The sequence below is a fragment of the Triturus cristatus genome, chromosome 3_1 (genome assembly GCF_964204655.1).
Source record: "Triturus cristatus chromosome 3_1, aTriCri1.1, whole genome shotgun sequence".
Taxonomy (NCBI): domain Eukaryota; kingdom Metazoa; phylum Chordata; class Amphibia; order Caudata; family Salamandridae; genus Triturus; species Triturus cristatus.
Window position 1 is genome coordinate 490,637,582 of NC_140583.1, and position 14,721 is coordinate 490,652,302.

Sequence of the window (14,721 nt, forward strand, 5' to 3'; positions counted from 1 at the left end):
CCCAAAATCCCAACTATCCCCCCCACCCTGCACCCCTGCTGCAGCTTACAAAGCCCCCCCAACTTGCAGTGTGCCTGTCGCCCTACCAAACCCAAAATCTACAAAAAGTACCCTAAGGGAGGAAAGAGCTCCCCTCGTCCTCCCACAACCCTCCGTATTTACTGCATTCTGTTCAAGTCATTAGCTAGAGTCAAATCGAGTCAGTCCGGTTCCGAAGACATCAACCTTGTTCATCCCGGCCACTGTCCCCGTCTGCGGCAGTGACCTCTCCCGTCCGTCGTCGGGGAAGAGCGTCCAGCCATTCATCGGCCATGACAGGCGACTCAAAGAAGAATGTTCGGTCTTCGTACACCACACGTAGTCTGGCAGGGAAGAGCATGGCATATTTCAGTTCCCTCTCCCGAAGCCGCCTCTTCACCCCCAGGAAGCCCTGCCTCTGCCTCTGCACCTGCTGGGTGAAGTCAGGATAGAAATTCACCGACGCGTTCTGGAAGGGGACCAGGCCAGTCACCCTTGATGCTTGCAGGATAGCGTCCCGATCTCGAAAATGAAAGAGCCGGGCGACAATCGGCCTCGGTGGGGCTCCCACCTTGGGCCTCCCACCCGGCACTCTATGGGCCCTCTCAACTGCGAAAAACTTCCCAAGACCCTTAGGCTGCAGATGGTTAAGCACCAAGTCCTCCACGAGCAAGTCTACAGAAGTCTCGTCCGAGGACTCTGGGACCCCGATAACGCGCACGTTGTTGCGCCTGGCCCGGCTCTCAAAGTCCTCCAGCCGACGGGCGGCGAGATCACTCTCGGTCCGCAACTTACGGACCTCGGTCTGTAGTTCCGAGACATCATCAGCGAGGCCCGTGGTCTTGAGGTCCAGGGTTTTAACTCGTTCATTTGTTTTGCCCAGATCCGCGCGGATCAGATTAACGTCCACCAAGATGGTATCCACTTTGTGCGCCAGGGCATCAAACTGTCTCCCAATCGAAGTCTGCAGCCCTTCGAGCGCGCCCATGACATCCTGCAGCGAGAGCTCCGGGGCCAAGGGTGAGGCAGTCTTCTGTGTATCCGGCGACTGGCTCGGTCCACCCGGTGACCCCTTCTGCTGGGCATAGCGGTCCATATTATTGGCTTGAGTATAGGCTCCCCGCCTGGTGGCCTTAGGCTTCAGCCGATCCACCTCTGCTTTGCCCGACATGGTTGGTTCAAGCAGGTCGGTTCAAACAGGACGGCCCTCTCTCAGCGAAAGGAATCAGGAGTGCTCAGTCCTGCGATGGGCCGCCAGAGTAGCGTGCAGAGCGTCCAAATGATAATAAAGCAGCCGAGAGCACTCCCTGGGCAGGGCAAACAAAGGGCGAGAAAGTGAAAGGATGGGGACCTCCGTCCAGTAGTTCACACCTCGCCTGGCCGCTGTTGTTCAATTAGAGGTCGGGCATCCTGCCAACTCTAGCCCCTGGCATCCCTCGGAGATAGGCCTCAATCCTCCGCCATGCGTAACTCCGGTTCCCGGTGGGCGATCCGACCTCGGGTAGCATCAATCGCCTCCCAGACAAGTCATCTGCACGATGCCATGCATACAGACAGGATTAGAGACAGGATAGTCGACGGAGGGCACGAGGGTCTCGGGAGCTCAAAGCTCACGCGGCCATCTTGGTCAAGCGCTAGGCTCCTCCCCTTTAACGCCATTCTTGATAATATGCCCCCAACGGTGGTACCATCATAAGATTTTACTAAAGATTCTTAACTGGAGCACTGTTTATTGGGTGGGGAAATGTTGCCCCCTTTGTTACTTGCAGTTTAGAAGTTTGAATCCTAATATAGAACAATAAGCTATTAACTATCAAAGAGCTGCATTTCCATTCATTGCAATGGCAGTAAACCTGCGACAGACCACCCGAGCGGAAGAGTAATATAGCTTTTGATTGTAAGAACGCAAGGGTGTTTTTGAACAGTAAATAGAAAAATTCAGCCTGAAATTTAAAAATCAGCATCAAGAGGAATAACCTTCAATCATGTTTTACTTGAAGATAAGTTTAAACAAAACACAGAACAAGGCACAGTAGGGCAGCCGATTCAAGGGAGTTCCTCAAATACTAAAATAGATGCCTAAATAACAGCCAACCTCTGTTCGTCTCAAACCTGTGACTAGCTAGAATTCAAGCTCTGCATTTTCGACCCCATACCTCCTGCTATGCTGTAGGTACCACAAAGGAGAGGGGCTGCAGCTTGCAAAGAGAAGAGCAACTTTAAAAACACAGCGTGTACTTTCTGAAAGTACACGCTGGGTTTTTTAACTTGCTCTACTCTTTTGTTTGTAAAGAGCCATGTGGGGAACAGGCCCGGCTCCAGGAATTTTTAGGCAGGCCTGCTTCCGGCCCCTCCTTAGTCTTACAAGGCCCAGTAAAACGCACTTTTTTCCAAATCTCTTCCTAAATATTATCACTCTCAAAAAGTGCTTTTTCCATGTAATGTTCCTTTTTTGAGAATAGGAGGTTTCTGAGGTGGGAGTATCAGGCAAGTGACACTTCTCGGGCTCCCTCTGTGCGAGCCTTCAGGGAGAATCCCTCTTCATTACTACCTCCGCCTGACCCCGGACTCTGCAACACACTCCCTTACAGGCTTGATTATCCACTACTCCTCTCCAGTGCACCTTATCTCACAGCTGACTTTGGGCCCCAGCCCCATATCATGCACCATAGGACTCCACTTTCATTTTTCCCGGTAAAACATTAGTAAAATCGCCTACAAACTTAAACCATTGAATATAGCAGTAAATATAATTAGCACGCACTTTAAAGTATGTTCCACAGTAGCCCTTATGACCCGACTGCTAATTAAATAAACAAAAACAGAAAGGCCATGACAGGGCCGGCTTCAGCGCCGATACGAAAGTATTTTTTGGTGCCACACCAATAACCTCTTTCTCCGTAAATACCTTTACTACCACCTTCCAACAGTGCCCCTCATCCCTCCATGGCCCCCTCTATTGACCTCCTCCTCGGATTCCCTCACTGCCACATGCCACAAGTGCCCCTCATCTCCCCATAGCCCCTCCCCCTTATGACCTCCTCCTCGGATTCCCTCACTGCCACCCTCCAACAGTGCCCCTCATCTTTACTTAGCCCCTCTCTCATATGCATTTCATTTGTTGTATAGCGCTACTCATATCAGTGTAGTTTGTGTCAGTACTTTACACCACGCACACATTGTACAGAGACAATGAATCATACAAGTATGTAAATCAGTCTACAGGGAATGTCACATAAGCCAATGAGGATTACAAGGTGTAGGAATCACATGTCATCCATACTGGTGGGCAGTATATTTTAAGAGGGTTTGGTCTGGGGAAACACAACCTTAGGATTTAAAGAGTATTCCACGGGGGTCAGCTTTACTGACAAAAATGTATATCTGCCAGAACATACTCATTTTAGCAACATTACAATAATGAAAGACTGTGGAAGTTCTAACTATATCACAAAACAAAAAAAGCCAAGTTCTAACTATACCATTCATGTTTGTCTGCAGCTCTTTGATGACAGTTCATTGGTCACTGTCCTATGTTAGGATTGTAACTTCTGAACTGCAAGTAACACAAGGGTCTCTGTGACAAAGGCAGTAACCCACTGAGCTATCCACATAAAATACAGTTCATCTGACAGACAAATGATTGCTTTTCAGCAGGATCACCAGTGTTATCTGGGCATTGTGTACTGTCTTATTGTTGTCCTGCATCGGCCATGATAATGATAAAAACTGTTTAAATGAAGCACACACTGTGCAGATTTTAAAATGAAAAAAAATGTAGTAACACATTCTCGTACCTACTCCATTAGTCAAACTTTGTGTCACAGCCTGATGTGATAAGCCGCTGCAGGGGTCAGGAAAGGTAAATAGGTATAAATAAACTTCTTCTCTCCTGCGCTGCATAGAAAAAGAAAAATCCACGCAGCAGAACAGTAGGCAATGGTTACCATTGTCAAAAAAAGGATTTGTCGCCTTTCGCCATGTGGATATGAAGGGGTGAAACAATAAATAAAGCCAGGTTAACATGTAAATGGTCTTTTAAAGACCTGTTAAGTACTCCGGTGCGGCTGCGATAATCTCAAAAGCTGTCTGTGTGCGCCTGGGAAGCTGTCTCGTCCCGGGCTGACACACACGAGGGGGAGTTGCAGAACTTTGAGCCCCATGGCGTTGCGCGCATGCCTTCAAGCCCTCACTGCGAGGGCCAAGGCTCCTGTTTGGCTGGAACCGGGCCTGGTGGGGAAGAGTGTGGCTTTTGTTTAAGTATTTATGTTAATCACAGCTCGTGAAGGGGCTGTGATTAACATGAATACTTAAAAGCCCACAATCTGCCCCGCAGGTGCCGACAGCCGCAAGCCCCCAACCCCCGCCTTACCTTCACTCCCGACACCACATCCAGGAAGTGAGTGATTTTCGCGCCGCTCGCTTTTTTAAAGCAGCGGCACGATTCACTCACAGGATGTCGTGGGTGTGTGCGCGCTGCACATACAGCAGTGCGCGCTCACGTTAACAGAGGTGCGCGCGCGCACCTTAAAGGGAACAGTGGTCATAACCCCTTGAAAGTTTTTCCCAAAAGAGTGCTTTCACTTTTCTTGGTATTTCTCCCTCCATCCGGAGTGTTATTTCATATACCTTTTGTGGAGAACTAACCCTGGTGTCTACAGTTTCAACTGTTATGCACTCATTCAAGTCCACTGTCTCCAGAAGTTCCTTCAGGTTCTGGCTAGCTATTGTAACTTCTGCTGCACTGTCCAGCATTGTCTGAGCCCATTCTCCGTTCTTGAGTTGTGTCCTCAGAATTCTCGGCATGTCTGATCTTCAGACCTGCTACCATTTTCTTAGTGAATTGAGGTTTTGGTTTGTTTTTCTGAACGTGTTGATCGTCTCTGGACTTCAAGCGTTCTTTGTGATCTGACCGTCCTCTTCTTTCGGATGTCTGTGACGATGTCTGAAAGGTACGAGAGGAACGTGCATCAGTATCTTGATACCGGTCAGGTTTTTTAAAAGTATCCCTAGTCCTGAAGTTATACCTTCTGTCAGAGTGCTCCTTTTGAGGAGACCTACCTCTGGATTGAGAAAGTTTCTCTTTTGAATGTTGTTTGTTGTTTTCCCACTTCTTTTTAGAAGATGTAGGGTTGTGTTTAATTGAGTTCTTTTCAGGACCCTCAGACAGTTGTGGTTTAACTGTGTAATTCTATCAATTCTTGTATTTGATTAAGTAATTCCTTATCTGACATTGCTTCAATGTCAGGATGAGGTATGTAACCGGCTAAAATTGGCCATGTTGCTCCTGGTCTACCTAGTGGACTGAGCCTGGTAATGTGATTGTAATGTTTTAGGGCGCCTTTAAACCAGAGCTGATACTCCTGGTATGTGAGTGGAATTTCAACATCCTCGAAGGGAATGTATTCCTCAGGTGGTTCATCTTCTTTGAAGAAGTGAAACATTTTTGTTACTGGATTTGATTCTGGGAATGTAATCCATGAATAGAATACCTGTGTCTGAAAAGATTCATGTGTCGCTATCACAAGAATTGCTCTACCACTTCTTGGTGTTAGGCCATGTTTTATAAGTTTTAGAGTGATGGCTCTCCTTAAATTTGGATGGATGTTTGCAACACCCTCATCGGTTTCATTTAAACCTGTAAGATTAAAATCTGTTGCGACTTGTCGCAGCCTCACCGGTCACAGCATTATTATCCCCGTTTTGGGACATTGTTTTTTTGAAAGGAAACAAAGATAAGGTGCACAATATTTTGGAACACTGTATCTTTCAACGTTGAATAAACCAAACAGCTAATACATAGGATTCTCGTCCTACTCAGCAATGGCGGATATTAACCCTACCCACTCCAGACGTCTTATGGAGTATTATGAGTAGGGGTCTCAGAGAAAACCACGACTGAGTTACTTCAGTATCTAGCGTTAAATTAGTGCCTTACCAAACGTTGGGCGCCTTGTAATGTAGTTCCTATTTCCCTTATAGGCTCTGCGCATTGCAATAATAAACACTATAGTTTTAGCATAGGACTAAGCTCAGTATGCTCCTATCGAGTACATTAAACTTAATTACTTGTGTGTGCCAGCTAACTCAGAGGTCACTAGAACCTTCTCAAATGAAAAAGAAGGGATTAGTTTCTGACAACCGCATAAACATGACAACTTTGTTTCCCTTAGAATCGGAACGCGTCTCAGAATCGTGGAAATAATAGATAACAGTTTCACTCAGTCAATCGTGCATGCTTAGTTTCTCCAGAGGTACACAGAAATAGATAGATGGGCGTTTCAATAAAAGGATTTATTGAACAGTCTTATTTCTCGTGTAAGAGATATGAGCTGTTACAATCATTAGACAGTAAGCAAGATATAATACGCACAGCATAAGCGGTAAGAAGAAATAATACTGCAATAGCATTGTATTTTAGCTATGGCATATATTCATATATACATAAATAAATAACACAAGCTAAAAAGTGAATACTCATCTGATGCTTCTAAATAGTTCTACCCCAGTGTACCTAGCCTAAGTGTAGTACGAGGTAAGAAGTAGGTGCTGTTTTCTATAGTATGGTATATACTAAGTTTAGTATGCCAAGAGTCCCTCTAGGTTCTAGTCAGCTCCATACCTTTAGAATGAGAGAGGTGGGTATCTCTTTCCGGGTCTCAAACTCTAACACCCCATGAAGGGAGTCAGAACACTGGAAGCTGGATTCTCTGCGAGCAGAGATGACAGCGTCTGGTCAGTGCGTCAGGCTGGGATATGGTCTCTTCCAAACTTGCCGTGTCGAACCGTGCAGTCAAGTCGTGCTGAGTCGTGCCGTGGTTTGCCATGGTAAGGGAAGGTATATTTATACCTGGAAGGTGCTTAGGAATGCTAGCATTGATGTAAAGTCGGGCAGAGGAAGACGTCATTGATGAACCCCTAAGGAATAGTAGTTCATGCATAAAAGATGAGTTCTTGGAGAAATCAATTATCCTAGCTAGAGAAAGTCCCGTCAGCTTAAGGGTCTGGCTTCTAAGAACTCGTTGTGACGTGGGATGGACGGATGTAGGTGACCATGCCTGTATTTGGATAGCATGGCTAATGCCTAAATAAGGACTTGGATTCTTATGCCTAAATAAGGGCAATACGAATTGTGCCTATATAAGGACATGATTCAGGGAAACCGATATACGGGTATCAAAATCAAAACACAACAGTGCCAGTACTGCGGAGGATGACTCATTCTTTGTCTCATCACAGAGAGGCCTTTCTCGCCAAAGATATTCAGCATCTTGGTGGATGGCTGTTGAGGCATTGTTAGGTGCACCCAATGTCTTTCTCTTCTGCACCATAAAGTGCTCTTACACAGAAAGACGTTACAGGAGCCGCAGGAGACGCTTTTCTCAGGAAAGAGGCAAAGATTGCAGACACTGTTGTAATCAGAGCAAGGGTACTTGGCACTGCACTGTTCTCCTAAATGGAAGGGGGTTCATTCCATCACCCTGTATTTGCCTGCATTCTCCGAGCTGATCTACTGGAGATCTAGAAGGACTTCACTGAGTCTTTAGACAACTTACTGGTCCTAACTCCACCATCTCGATTCGTCTTTACGTGGTTAGTTGTATGCAGATTCTGCGATGGTGAATTCTTAGTCTGATTTCGACTCCTTTCCTTCCTTGACCTCTTAGTTGCTTGATAGCTTCAGATACTTCAGTAAGCTCTGCCTTGACTAAATCACCCCATAGGGCATCCACTTCTTCTTGTCCTGTACCATGAATGTCCTATAGGGAAAAGCCTTGTAGCCTTTCGGCTTGTGGTCATTAAGCAAGTACAAGTTGCATACTGGTCCTTCTGTGGGAGCTTCACTTCCAGCAGAACCTGAATAGTATGTTTTCCATCTCTCGCTGGTTTGTTCTGAGGTTCGGGGTAAACCACCACCCTGACTATGCATTCTACGGCCCGGGGTTGAAATTGCCATGAAGAAAACAACATAATTTTCAGTTGTTTTTGGTGTCTTTTGCTCTGTCTTGACATCCTCTGTCATTGCAATCAATTCCCCTTCTCTCTTGCTGCTTCTTTTTCGTGTTGTCTTCAGATTTCAATGCTCATTGATGAGATGCCATGTCCTTTGATTCCAGACTCAATAGCGGGAAAAAGTATCTGAAGATGGTGAGCATTCAAACTAACTTCACAGGATTACGTCTGACATCACTGGGGAAAGACTAGGTACCTAATGGTTGACGTGGCCTGACAAAAAGAAGGGGAGGACAATGCCGGATTCGGGCTGGACTGTTCCCATTGGGCACAGGATCAAGACTGATTTGCATATGGCTGGGTCTAAACTGGAATGGCAAGGTGAGCAAAAAAATGATGGAATTAGGCCCAGATCTCTGTACTGGGGAGAATGTATGACATTGTTCTGCATTCTGTCCATCAATAGTTCTTTTTGCATTTGTCAGCCCGAGTGGGATGGGTATGCTCAGACGCGAGTCCCGTGCTCTCCATGCCACTGGAATCAAGCTATCCTGGCTGAAGAGCGGTGAAACCCTGAAACCGGTCTTACGATGCTTGTTTCCAGTCCAGGGAGGACCTGGCCTGGCAGTTCAGGCTGGATTGTTCCCATTGGGCACAGGGTCAAGACTGATTTGCATATGGCTGGGTCTAAACTGGAATGGTATGATGAGCAAAAAACGATGGAATTAGGCCCAGATCTCTGTACTGGGTTGAATGTATGACATTGTTCTGCATTCTGTCCATCAATAGTTCTTTTTGGATTCAATCAATAGACAGCAGAGTAATGTGCAGAATGTGAATCCAAAAAAGATTGATGCTGCAAAACACCAATTTCTATGATGGCCAAGTCATGACCTAGCTTTGAGACATTGCATCTGATCTTGACTGGTACACAGGTACAGCTCCTCCTCCCTGATAATTTTACAAACTTGTGTGCTGCATAAATACAACTTTCTAGCAACTCATATTTCCTCTTGTGGTGTGTTATGACACTGGACTTCTTGTCATGAGTCTTATGGGGAAACAACTGAACTAACAGCTCAAGAAGAGTTGATACCAACAGTTAACTGTGTGCCTTTATGTCCCCATCTCCCTTATGGGCAACTGCTTCTCCCTAGCAGTATGACACTTAAGTTGGATGCCTCACCCTGATAGTAAGTGACAGACTCCAGTAAACACAGGCTGTGCACCAGTTGTCCCTCGTCGGTGTGCAGCACATGTGTGCATTCAACTGCAGGGATTTTAGTTATCCAGCATATAGCTATGCAAAGAAGCACAGAAAACACTGCTGCTGTAAGCTCAGAGGAGAAGGCCCCATAAATCGCCAGCACTCCACACTACTGGTGTTCTCTGCTGGCTGTCTCCTCTGAAAAGGGGCCTTTAGCAGCTGAGTCACCACTTGGAGAGGAATGTTCAATCAATCAATCAATCAGGGGGCTTGTATAGCACGCTACTCACCCGTGAGGGTCTCAAGGCGCTGAGGGGGGGCGGGGGGGGGGGAGGGGGAAGGAGAGGGGAGTTGGCTCCGGAGTCAGTTGAAGAGCCAGGTCTTGAGGTCTTTCCTGAACGTGTGCAGAGTCGGGGAGCATCTGATGTTCACAGGGAGCTCGTTCCACGTCTTGGCTGCGATGTAGGATAAAGCTCTCCCGCCGGTTCTGTGTCTGCAGATGCGGGGGGCCTCAGCCACAGCGAGGTCGGCGGAGCAGAGGTTCCTCTTGGGTGCATGGAAGGATAGTCTCTCGTTGAGGTATTTGAGTCCGATGTTGTGTAGGAATTTGTAGGCGTGGGTGAGGAGTTTGAAGGTGACTCTCTTCTCGACAGGGAGCCAGTGGAGGCTTCGTAGGTGTTGGGTCATGTGCTCATGGCGCGGTGTCCGGAGGACGAGTCTGGCTGCGGCGCTCTGGATGGTCTGGAGTCTACGCAGGAGGGTTTTGTTGATTCCGGCGTAGAGGGCGTTGCCATAGTCTAGTCTGCTGGTGATGAGTGCGTGGGTGACGGTCCTTCTGCAGTTGGGGGGGATCCACTTGAAAGTCTTACGCAGGATGCAAAGGCAGTTGAAGCTGGTGGAGGCGACGGCGTTGATCTGGCGGTTCATGGAGACGGAGGAGTTGAGGATGATGCCGAGGTTCCTAGCGTGGTCTGTAGGGGTGCGTGGGCTCCCGAGGGCCAAAAGGTGTTGTCCCAGGCAGAGGCGCAGGGACCGAGGATGAGGACCTCGGTCTTCTCTGAGTTTAGCTTCAGGCAGCTGTCCTTCCTCCAGGCTGCCACGTTCTTCATGCCTTCCTGGAAACAGAGTCTGGTGTCTTCGGGAATCTTCATGAGCGAGAGGATGAGCTGGGTGTCGTCGGCGTAAGATATGATGCTGAGCCCATGCTGTCTGACGATGGCGGCGAGGGGGGCCATGTAGAGGTTGAAGAGCGTGGGGCTGAGTGAAGATCCCTGCAATTGATTTCCGTTGGTTCGGAGAGGAGGGGGGTAGGAGGTGGGGAGTCAGATTCTCTGGGTTCTGTTGATCGTCATGGTGAATGCAGGGCTGGTTCAGCAGACACAGGAGGTAAGCTGCAAAGCATAGCAGTGACATTTTGATGATGGCTGTGTGCACACAACACAGATAAAGGCAGGTCCAACCCAAAAGTAGAGAGAAGGAAGACAAATATTGTTGTAAGCGCATTGGTAACATGGCAAGATCACACATAATCGAACTAAAAAGTTGGCAGCCCTGATTTAATCTGGAATATTTATATAGTGGAAACCAAGTCTTAAGGGCATCTGAGCACATTACACAGCATAAGAGCTACAAGATGGTATGTGGAGGTTACAACAGCACAGGTAACAATTTACAAATGTTACTCGAGAACGACAGCAACGCAAGTAAACTATTCATAGTAATTTAGACACATAAGAGGCAGAGAGAGAAACAGAGGGGTGGCCAAGTGTTTACGAAAGGGAATTAAGGAAGGTTTTTGGGAGACAGCGAATATTTGTACTTCTCTTATGAAGAATATGAAAGTTAAATGTTCCATTCTGTATGTTCCTATCAGTTCCTAGAAAGCAGGCTTAGACATTAACACTCGTAGAAAACAGATACTTTTAAGTAACGCAGGATCCACACTTACCCCAATATTTTGGCACAGTCATCATAGTACTTCATGGAGTTCTTAACAAAGCTGAAACCGTTCACATCGCACACAAAGGAATGGCCATTTGCTCTAAGCAGATCAAAACCACACACAGTTTGCTGTGAAAGAAGGAGGTAGCGGTCACTAAAAGTGCATATAGGCTAAAATAAATTCACCAGAAATCTTCCACGCGCCACCAAAAATGCATGACATTGCATTTTGAGTTAATTCCTTCATCAAATTACTATCTATCTATTCACTTAGAAGCATTCACCGAGCAAATGTGCACCAAATATCGCTTCAACCTAACTTCTAGTCAAAAACAGCAATGCAATAAAGTGTGAATGTCACAGATCGAACTCTTACCTTTTAGCAGAGTCCCACCTCTTTAAAGGGGCCCACTATAAGGTCTAAATTCTCAATCAATGAATGAACAGGCAGAGTTTCCCACTGAAAAGTAACAATCTGTTTGAGTTGCTGCTTTTCCAGGGAAAATGCTGGGGACGATACAATGGACCGCCTTAGTAAGATAGTGCTCTCATAAGGGAAATGCTACTTGGATGTTTGCACTTTCTTTTTGTTCGAAGAAGTCTTTTCCAGTCACGAGGTAGGTGAGTGTGCATGGGCATTGACTCCATAGTTAGATTGTTTGCTGCAGAGGGTGATAATAGAGTTAGTAAGAGTAGTAAGAGATGTCCATGTATGTATGTATCTAAGTAAGATATTACTGCAACAGGTATATGTACCCGGAAGGCATGTGGGCGCATGTGACTCTACAGCTCTACATGCCAAGAACAGATGCATACTGGGTAAGTAGCATTTTCCGTTCGAGGCATGTGAGCTGTAGATCACATGGTTTGCATAGACTATACAGCAGTTGTCTCCCAAAGCGGTTGCTAACCTGTAGCTGTTGCAGTTGTCTGAAATAGTGTACGTAAAACTGCTTGGCCCACACTAGCTTGCTGTCTTGCTAACACATCTACACAATAGTGTTTTGTGAATGTGTGAGGTGTAGACCATGTTGCAGCTTTGCAGATGTCATCTACGGGTATATTCCCTAAGAATGCCATAGAAGCCCCTAGTTTGATTGTGGAGTGCACTCTAGGGGGAATTGTTAGTGTTCGTTTTGCTTTTGCATAGCATGTCTGAATGCACTTGACTAGCCACCGTGCAATACCTGATTTTGATATAGGATTGCCTTTATGTGTTGGCGCAAAAGCGACAAACTGTTATTTAGTCTTGCGGAAAGGTTTAGTCCTTTCTACATAGTAAAATAGTGCTCTTTTCGCATATAAAGTGTGCAAAGCACGCTGTGCCACAAAATACGGTTGAGGGAAGAACACAGGCAACTCAAAAGATTAGTTGATATGAAAGGCAGAAATTACCTTTGGTATGAATTTAGGTTTGGTCCGAAGAACCACTTTCTTTTGGTGTACTTGTAAAAATGGTTATTCTATGGTTAGTGCCTGAAGCTCACCTACTGTCCTCAGTGATGTGATAGCTATGAGCAAAGCTACCTTCCAAGTGAGAAATTGCAGTTCACATCTATGAAATGGCTCAAAGGGTGAACCCATTAGACTTGTAAGGACAATGTTAAGATTCCACACTGGAGCAGGTGGAAGACTTGGAGGAATGATTCGTGTAAGTCCCTCCATAAATGCTTTAATGACAGGCACTCTAAAGAGAGACAGATGTTGTCTGTTCTGTAGGTATGCAGCTACTGCAGCAAGATGTAAGGTTATTGAAGAGTATGCTAAAGGTTGTTCAGTTTTGTTTGGGGACAATGGCCGCCATCAGTGCTATGAGGATCGATGTCCTTTTATGGTTGGGACCCAGCTGGGGAGACTTTGCGAGACTGATATGGGACAATGGCTGAGATTGCCAATCTGAAATGTGTTACTTGGAACGTACGGGGGCTGCATACAATGTCCAGGCGTCACAAGGTCCACGCTTATTTAGTGCGCAGGGGGATACAAATGGCGCTGCTGCAGGAAACCCATCTGAACAAGGCGGAAGGGGCGGCGCTACAGCGTAGATGGAGGGGGCAGGTCTTTTGCACCTCGTACTCCGCGTATGCCAGAGGGGCGCTGATCTGGGTTAGAGCTGGGGTCCCCTTCCAGGTCACGAACACAGTGATAGATCCAGAGGGGCGCTATGTGGCCATTTCGGGGACTTTGGGAGGGAGAGACCTAAACGTTTGCTGTGTGTATGCTCCTAATGTCGACCAGACTGCCTTCCTTTCCAGGTTATCGGGCTCGTTGGCCCACTGCCTCTCCGGGCCCATCCTGCTGGGTGGAGATTTCAATTCCGTAGTGGATGTAGATAATGACCGCTCGCACCCACCCCTCCCTGATTCTCCGGTTCGTCGTTTGGCTAGGGACCGTCGGGACTGGCAGACTCACTGGGGCCTAACGGACATTTGGAGAGCGCAACACCCCACAACTAGGGACTACTCCTACTTCTCGAGCCTCCATGAATTGCACGTTCGATTGGACGGCTTTCTTGGTTCGCCCGAATTGGTTTCGGCGGCGGTCCGGTCTGAATATTTGACCAGAACCATTTCTGATCATAACCCCCTCCTGTTGGACCTTCGCTGGTTTCCTGGGGTGCCGGCGGTGCCCACCTGGAAATTACGTCCCGAGACCCTTGAGGACAGTGTCTTCAAGGCGGACCTGGGTGACACGATCTCGGAGTACTTCGCGTCCAACGGTGGCACCGCGAGCACGAGAGCGCTAGAGTGGGACGCTTTTAAGGTGGTGGTGAGAGGGTATTGCATATCTAAACAGGTCGGTGTGCGGCGAGTTATCCTCGCGGACCTGGAGACAGCGGATCGGAAACTCCGCGAGTTGGAATTACGCCGCCCAGGGCACCCAGACTTACAGACGCGCACGGCGGAGGCGAGGGAGGCGGTGGCAGCAGAGGTCGAACGGCTCCGCTGTTTTGACTATAAAGCCTATACGGTTCGGGCCATCGCGGAGGGGGATAGATCGGGCGCGCTGTTAGCGTGGCTGGCCAACCCTGCGCGGCAGACTTCACCGACGACGTCCATGCGTAGGGCAGACGGAACCCAGGTGTATACTCAGCCTGCGATTTTGAGCTGCTACCGGCAATACTATGAGCGCTTGTACCGCAGTCGCTCCGTCCGAGACCCTGCCCTGCTAGATAATTATTTGCGGCCCCTAGAGATTCCAGCAATGGAGCAGGAGGTGGCTAAAACCTTGGGGGCCGACATAGAACTGGGAGAGATCCGTAGCGCCATTAAAAAGATGGCGAGAAATAAGACCCCGGGCCTGGACGGGCTTCCTGTAGAGTTCTATGCGGCTTATGCCGATCTCCTAGCCCCTAGGCTGTTGGTGGTATTTAGAGAGGCGAGGAGGCTGGGGCGCCTTCCAGGCTCGATGTGTGAGGCATTGGTGGTCCCGCTCCTCAAGCCCGGCAGGGACTCATCCGATCCGGGCTCCTACCGTCCCTTATCGATGCTGACGGTGGATTATAAAATACTGAGCAGCATCTTGGCCACGAGGCTGCTTGGGCACATGAGTTCCTTAGTGCATGAGGACCAGGCTGGCTTTATCCCCAGGCGTAATACGAC

General features: G+C 47.7%; 1 protein-coding gene across 17 annotated transcripts in view; it reads right to left on the bottom strand.

The window, feature by feature from the left end:
• PPIP5K1 (diphosphoinositol pentakisphosphate kinase 1) overlaps nt 1-14,721 on the bottom strand; it is a 1,768,598-nt gene that overhangs the window by 1,088,824 nt on the left and 665,053 nt on the right. For all 17 annotated transcript variants that reach the window (XM_085644342.1, XM_085644333.1, XM_085644343.1 and 14 more), the window contains one exon: nt 11,127-11,248. In XM_085644342.1, the coding sequence (XP_085500468.1) occupies nt 11,127-11,248 (122 nt within the window). The remainder of the gene's footprint in view (nt 1-11,126; nt 11,249-14,721) is intronic.